The sequence below is a fragment of the Austrofundulus limnaeus genome, unplaced genomic scaffold, assembly GCF_001266775.1.
Source record: "Austrofundulus limnaeus strain Quisiro unplaced genomic scaffold, Austrofundulus_limnaeus-1.0 Scaffold54, whole genome shotgun sequence".
Classification (NCBI taxonomy): domain Eukaryota; kingdom Metazoa; phylum Chordata; class Actinopteri; order Cyprinodontiformes; family Rivulidae; genus Austrofundulus; species Austrofundulus limnaeus.
This window is the reverse complement of record NW_013952456.1, coordinates 1,794,013-1,802,343: the sequence shown is the minus strand read 5'-3', so window position 1 is coordinate 1,802,343 and position 8,331 is coordinate 1,794,013. Positions and strand designations below refer to the sequence as shown.

Here is an 8,331-nt window from a genome sequence, read left to right as displayed (position 1 = left end):
ATGTTAAACTCTGTTTGGAGTAATATACGTTTCTTAAGTGAGTCCTGTGTAAAAGCGTGGCAGCATTCCCTGTCTAATTGTAAATGTAAATGTGTCATAACTTTCCTAAATTTCACTGGACCATTGAGGGATTTCACATTCCAACTCACACAGTTAACTGGGTGACTGTTGATGAACCTGTTAATATTAGAACTGCTCATGTATGGTCAATCGGACTGCAGTAGAATATCCACAAACCATCATAAAAAATAACCTGAAAAAGACATTCTCAAAACAGATAGATCCGGTATAGTCCCACCCCTTTCTCCTAAAAAAACACGGAGAACCCAACAAACAAAAAATCCACACATTTGTGCTTATACTGGGGGGCTTAACTCCCTGCCTGGACTCCCGCCACAACTAAATAACAATAACAAAAAAATTTTAAAAGGGGTTCCCTTACTTTAAAGTAATATTACTGTTTATGCTCCTTGCTGCACTGATAAATAAATCACTAACATAGATCRGGACAGACCCCCTGTGAAATTCTCGTACAAAGAACAAAAAGAGGAATGTTGTCCCTCYGAATAAAGTCTAAAATTAAATCAACATATAGTGCGGGACATAAAATTGGAAGGTTCATTACAACCTGACAGTCATAATGGATCGATGAGGATTGGACCTGCGGTCAACGCCGGTCCTCGTTGTCCGTCGCTGAGATGATCCTCTTTTTAACGTAGTACATTGCTTTATTGGCATCCAGGAACTCCTTGTTTTCCTCCCCATGAGAGATGCGGAGTCGTACAGGAAAAAGCAAGCCGTAGTGAACATCTCGTCGGTTGCGAAGAAGCCTCCTCACCTCTGTAAACACCGCCCGAGCCCTGGCCACAGCCGCCGTGTAGTCAGCTGTGATGATAGTCGGTGCCTCCTTAAAACGAAGATGGCCGCGGCTCCGCGCCRGACTCAATATTTCCACACATTCTTGATAATAGTGTAGCTTAGCAACAATGACCCGCYGCTTAGCGCCTGACCTGTTTCCACCTGGAGAGCAATGGACTCGGTCAACCAGTGGCACTTTATCCATCTGTAGYACCTCTGCTAGTAGTTTAGCCACTGTTGAAGTGGAGCTGGATTCTGGCGTCTCGGGAACTCCAATAATCCGCACATTGCACCTTCTCATGCGCCCCTCCATATCGTCACACTTCTTTTTGAGCCCATCGACTTCTTCTTTCAGTTTCAAGACGGTGGTGCGCAGAGCAACAACCTCATCGGACCAGTTTGACAAGCCGTCCTCCACCTCTTTGACGCTCTGCTTAAGGTGGTCCAGGTCGGCGCGAAGTAGCATTGTGCCGTTAGCCACCTCCACTCTCACCGCTTGTAGCTCTCCTTTAAAAAGAATAAACTCTTCAGCCAAAGCCGCTTTTATTTCAGATTTGATCACTGCTGAGAGATCGGTTTTTATAGCGGCAAGAATGTCAGACTTCAAGGAGAGTGCGTCCACCTCGCTGCGGGAGGGAGAGGGGGGCGCCGAAAGTCCGGTCCTAGCTGCAGCCATCTCCGAGGCGGCGTCGGGCCTAAAGGGCTCGACACATGGGCAGCGACAAACTACAGCGATTAACGGCTATCATTGCAGCCTGGGTGAAACCCAAGACACGGGACGCGATAGTGATCGCAGCGTTGCGAATCGCGCTCTCAGATCGCTTGTCTTCACAAAATTTGATTGGTTCTTGACTCTGAAGGCGGGTGTGCATTACGGACGTGTAAACTAAACAAATCTTGCGATGCTGATGATATTGAAAAACAAACACACATCAAGATACAGTTTTATGAGGAAAAACTTACCATAAACTTCACCCTGGTGCCAATAAATTCCCACAAAGCTTTTTAGTAAGCACTTGGTGAAAGTGTTAGCTAACMGCAGTGTAGCATACTCTCCCCTTATTGGTCAGTCAATGAAACCCTCGCTGATTGGTTGTACGCTAAGCGACAGCAACAAAAGTTGAACATTTTTCAACTTTCATATGTCGCGTCGCAAGCTCGCGTGTGCACGTCTACGTGTACGAGCGCAAAATTTCACATGCACTATTTTCGCCGGTCGCTTAGCTGGAGGAGGGCAAGCGATTGTCGCCTCACCGCACAGGCTCCATAYGAAATGAATGGAGAGCGAGCGATGTCGCCTCCCGTGTGTCGAGCCCTTATCTGCCGCAGAGCTAGAATGTTTGCCTTTCCTTGAGTTTGTTGCCATTCTTCTACTCTTCCAGGCAAGAATCACTCAGGGGTCACGTCCGGACAGACCAAATGCTCAAAATAGCAAGAACATTTAGTAGAGAACCACAAACAGAACAAGTCGGAGCAGAAGCCCACGCGACACACAWCTTACTCCTCCGCCATCTTGCCCAGCCTCCTCTCCTAAAATATATTAATTTAGTTGCATTAGCTAAAATTGAGTTGGTCAAACTCAAATGCTTTGCATTTGGTCAATGACAAATATTTAATTTACACTGTCATAAAAAATTGAGTTGAATGGACTTAATTAATTTCAGTTGTACAAACACATATTTATTGGATGGAAAACCTACCCAAAATTTAATTGAATTCATCCATTGAGTTATTTTTATGAGTCTACATTCATACACACACACACGCCCCCACAAAGTTTACACGAGCTTGCAAAATTTCCATATGAAAAAAGTTACGAACGGACCATGCTTTTTCTTTTAAGGATAGCGCCTCCTCATGATGTCTTCATGAAGATAATCCTTGCTCTGTGCAGGGTCAGTGGCTGCAGGACACAGGGTACCTGTTCTCCTATGTTTGTTATGTTCTGTCTTCTTCTGAATGGGTGTTCTGAACTGTAATTTAATTGTGGTCTGTACAATGAAAATAAAGGTCTATCTAATCTAATCTAAATCTCACTAAAATATCACTGCCAACATAAACAGAATGTATCAGCTCAGGTATCACTAAGAATGAGTGCATAAGTGTTGAATATTCCAACGCAGGAGATGATTGTTTMTGCTTCTACTAAAATCATTTATGTGACGTGGATCTGACATCTTACAGCTGCAGAGAAGTTTTTACCCACATGACAAGACTACAAGAAAGTTTTCACAAAAGGCTGGGACGTACAAAACAGCGTTAGTTTCACTTCAAAATAAGTGTATTTAAAATGTTCCTTATTCTAAGCATCTTTAAAAGTTGTAACAAAAAAGGGTATTAATTCTTGTTCTTGTGGGTTTGAATTTTACAAACTATGAACACGTTGTGGTTTAACCATAAAAACTACGCTCAACAATCTGTAATCTTGCGGTGTACACACTCACACGAGTACAAGAACAAAGAGAAACAGAAAAAGAAGTCTTGATTTCCTGGATCTCTGTACAGTATGTGACGTCACGCTTCACGTTTCCCCAAAATCTACGGTGATCACTTTGTCTTGTGGCAGAAAAGCTCAGTCTGTGTCAGGGTGAGGGGACAGCAGCAGGTATGGCTTCTTAACTTTATTAACTGGGATTTTGTCATAGTGTAACTGCTTAGATGATTATAAAGGGTTGTTATTCATAAGTAGAAATATTGTACCTAAGTAGGGGACTGTTTTATGAATGARAGTTATGTTGAAACAAGACAGAGCACCAACATCTGATTCTTGTAGAAGTCTGTACTTTTGAAGAAAGGTGTGGAGAAGACCCTAAAAAACATTTTCTTTAAATCTGTTTTATTCCCTCTGAGATGACTTACAGGAACTCTAAAGCACTTTAAAAAGAGGAAGTCAAAAAGCCAGGAAATCACCTAATGTGAAACTTGTGACAGAAGAAGGTCTTTGGTCTAACGAAGGAGTGTGGGTCTTTGGGCTTACAGGCTGAAAACAGGCAGCCCACATTGTACGGTTGTAGAGTTTCAGCTAGATCTCCTTGTTTCACTGTTTGGGTGTAAAGTTTTTGTTTTAAAGGAGAATCTGCACAATTACTGTGCTTTAAGCTCATGTGTTAATTTATGTTTGAAACCCTTTTTAGGTTATGGTTTGAAGCAGTTTCCTGCTCTTCCAATGTTTCTGTACAGTTTCCTGATTTTGTTGGCTTCACAAAGCGGTGGGTATATTACACACTACAAACACATAATAAAAAAAACTGGTGTTGAGAATTGGCTATAATGGACTGGGACTGCCATTTCCTAATCAGGGTGTTGTAACGCTTAGGCAAAATTCTTTGAAAATGTTTTAAGAGATAGACCCCCTACAAAGTTAATCAGATAATACCAAACAATATAAATGCCGAGCTTATGTGTGGTGCTCACAATCCAGTTGCTGCATACTATTAAGTGAGAACTTGGTTATTCATGGGTAACAAACAAGTTCTGTGTTTTCCTTATAATAACTCTGGATCCATGTTTTCTTACAGCAAGTACCGAGGACATTTCAATGGTCTGTCATGGATCAGATGAAGTGAGATTTAAAACATTGTTTCATCTTCAACAACACAGCTAGCAGAACTGTTAAAAACAGTTTTCACTTCATTGTCGGCTTGGTGTTTGTGGAACATTTTCAGGTTTTGGTGCAGGATCCAGACCGAACTGTTACCCTAGAAAGGACTGAACTCGAGGAAACCTTCACCTGCCTCTTGTACCCAACGCATATAATGAACTGTTCCTGGTTATTCCACACTTTGGAGAAGGATACCCAACTCTCTGTTTATATCAGGTATTCAGGGGTTTAACTGTCTTACACATTATTGAGTTTTTCTTCTTTGTGTCAATAATTAGAAACTCACTGATCAAAGTGGATGACTGTGACATGAGAGAAAAAAGACAAATATCTTTAAAAACACGAAAAATATTTACGTGGTAAATTTAAAAAATATACTGTCTTGAATAACTTTTCTTCTTCTTCTAGTGAATGTAAAGATGACGAACTGGTTTATTTTAAAAATCACACCTCTGTGGAAAACGAAGGGTCAAGGTCTTGGAGATTCGATGAAGATGAGAAAAATCACATAGTCGTGGTCTTTAACATGTCCCGGCATGACAAGTGGAAAGTTTATGCCACCAAGTACGAAATGGACGAACTAAGTATGTAACTCACACACTGTTTGATTTTGTTCAGTACATCATTATATTGTACTCATGATCATGTTAGATCTGTGTGAATCTGAGTGGATCAGCAAATTTTGGATATCAGTTTGTGAYAAGTGAGTTATGAGTTAAATTATAGAAGCATTCTAAATGTTTTGATACGTGAACACTTTTAATCCCTGAAGCCAGATGGCAGAAATAATCTGTAACATCATGACTACTTGTGGCTCAGTCAGGCTGTTCAATAGGTTGAGTAGTGACAGGGCTTTTATCAACAAATAATGTCAAATTTAAATTCAGAAATACTTTATTGATCCCAGAGGGAAATTAGGTAACTGTTTCAACTGTTTGAATAAAATATCTAAAGTAACCAAAGTGACTTCCCAAATCTCATATTAATGTTTTTGTCAGGTAATCTGTAAACGGGAACAACAAAACAAATGTCCTGAAATTCTGTTCTGGTTTTTGGTTTTGTTGCCAGCCCTGGATTATCAGTGGGTCACCTCATTAAAATGTTTTGCATATGTCACTGCCTGGAGGTGTGAGTAGAAGATCTTATCAAAGGCTTCTACCAAATGTTTCCAATTTATATTTAATTGTAATTTAATTGTAATTAACAGTGTTGGGCATGGTTCCCCTAAAGCACTAACAGGGGAACTAATTTCCTGATTAATGCTTTAGGGATTTTGCTAATTTTAAAATGTATTAGTGGATTAGCACCTGCTAAATTTAGAAGCACTAACTGAAGTCTATAAATGTTATTGATCAATGTTAACGTTAACAGCTGAGGGTGAAAACTGTCACACATTTTGTTCATATGTGTCACTTATCCACTAGATCAGTGGTTCCCAACCTTTTTAGACTTGTGTACCCCCTGAGTCATTTTGTCATACCACTAGTACCCCCTCAGTCAAACATAATGATGATTCTCCAAAACTACAATGTCCTACAACTGATTATTAAATTAAAATTATTTATTTAACACCCTAGAACATTTTATTCTCAGACATTTTATTCTTTTCAACTCAAATCAAACATAAAGACAAAGACGTTGCCTAGCCAAGGGGTACACGGACCCCTGGTTGGGAGTCACTGCACCAGGTGACGACAATGATAAGTCTTCAGAGAGCAACATGGCAACATGTGACTCATGTTGTCTGTTGAAGAGTGTTCATGGGTTGAGTGGGTTATTAGTGCTTTAGAATTAGATTTTGCTAAAAGTTTAGTGCATTAGTGCTTTAGAATTAGGGAACCTAAATATGTGAGTTKGTGTTTTAGGGCTAGTGGAACTAATTTTTAGGTTAGTGCTGTCCACCACTGGTAATTAATTTATTTCATCTGTAGTCCTGGTGGCCAGTTGTACAGTGGCACCATAGAAAGACATAAAATAAAATCAGCAACAATTGATTTACTATTTACTACTATTATTTACTGGTTTGGTTAACCAGTTATAGCTGGCAGCCTCTGCCATCACCAGGTGGTGATCAGCTGACAGTCAAAAACATACAAGTGTTTCTTTGAAAACACACATTTTAAGTGTGAGCTGAGATGTACGTACGTATGTCATGGTGTGTTTGGCAATTAGATACCTGACTGCATTAACACACATTCGTTTTTTTCTCTTTGTATAGTTGAGGTTAACATAAATTTAGTTTATATCAGCAAAGTTGACTTGTCATAGCAGGAAATGCATGGGTGTAACTGACAACTTCAGCAGTGCTTTATCAGCCCAGCTGACAGTGCATGAGTGTGTAACAAAAGCACTGTCCACCCATGCTGAGTTTAAGAAACCACCAACATGCCAAAATGTTAGCAATAAAAACATGAAAAAATATCACTAATGATTTTATTATCGTATGATCACAACTTTGTTTTTGTGTGGCTTAATTCAAAATGTAGTTGGAGTGTCAGAAAATAACAACTAGGGATGCACCGATATGAAATGTTCAATCGATATCTGATATTGATATTACTGTTATGGCAGATAACTGATGTTGCACAAACACACACACAGGTTTGTTTTAATATCCCTATAGGACTGTGGATTGACTTCCATTCATTTTTTTGTAATTTTCTGGCCTAACCCTGACCATTTACCCTAAAATTAACCTCACAGGTACCCCTAACACTAACCTAAACTCGATTCACGCCTTGGTCTTAAACCAAACCCCACCACCTTAAATTAGCATCAGTACCRGTGGAGACCAGGCATTGATCCCCACCGTGCACAATCAGTCTCCACAAGGRTGCCTTTTTCTGGAAAATGGTTCCATTGATGAAGCTCAAATTTTTCACACGCACTCACAAAAAAATATTATAAAAATGCACAAAACGTGTCCCTTTTCAAAACCATAAAAAAAAAACAACCAGACCTCTGACATGTCTCTCTGCTTCAGTTATTCCTGGCTGTGCGTCATTATCTCTATCATGATCTAACAGATACCACTCGACCAAACAATCCCCTCCAGAAACAGAAAAAACACAAACAAGAAATAAATATCGGACATTAATATCAGCCCAGATTTACTTATTGGACCYATACAACATGCTAAAAAAATTACCAGCATCGGCTGATACGATGTTATTCCCAATATATTGTGCATAATAACAAATTTAACATCTTGACTGCATGCCCAGTTTTTTCATGTAGTTTCAGTTTCCTCATTAGATGATGCAGAGAAGATGGTAATTAATGGATGCTGGGTTTCAGTTTACCCATCTGGAGTTAAGATTTTGTTTTGTTCTTTGTAAAATAGCATCTAGCTAAAACTGAGGTTACCTACTTTTTACACAGAGTTGTAAAGTAACTAAGCACAAATACTTTGTTACTGTACTTAAGTAGAATTTTTGGGTATCTGTACTTTACTTGAGTAATTATTTTTCAGCCTAATTTTTACTTCTACTTCTTACATTTTCACACAGTTATCTGTACTTTCTACTTCTTACTTTTAAAAAAAGGCAAGAAGTAGAAAGTTGTTACTTTTAATTTTGATTGTTTTCTTTCCAGATTGTTATTGTAAAAAATTAATTCTATCCATATAAATTGTGCCTTCTAGATAGAGTGAATTTAATTGTGGTTGAATGAGAAGTATAAATGTATAAAACTCTGATACTGTATTAGTTTGTACCCAAACAAATCATGTCACACTCCAGCAGGACATAATCATTAAAATAAAAGGACTGTACTTAAGAAGTATTTGTATTTCATGAATTATATTATTGTATTTGGCCGCAGCCCTCAGATAGAGTTTTACTTTGGGGGAAATGTTTGTGCAGCCTTGATAT

The 8,331-nt window shown here is 39.1% G+C and overlaps 1 protein-coding gene across 1 annotated transcript in view; it reads left to right on the top strand.

Moving 5' to 3' along the window:
* Nucleotides 1–3,992: 3,992 nt before the first annotated feature.
* Nucleotides 3,993–8,331, top strand: part of LOC106517882 (granulocyte-macrophage colony-stimulating factor receptor subunit alpha) — a gene marked incomplete at its 5' end in the record, with an annotated part of 9,994 nt that continues 5,655 nt past the window's right edge. The window contains 4 exon segments of the mRNA XM_014008921.1: nt 3,993–4,067; nt 4,377–4,420; nt 4,524–4,675; nt 4,868–5,043. Of these exon segments, the coding sequence (XP_013864375.1) occupies nt 4,025–4,067; nt 4,377–4,420; nt 4,524–4,675; nt 4,868–5,043 (415 nt within the window).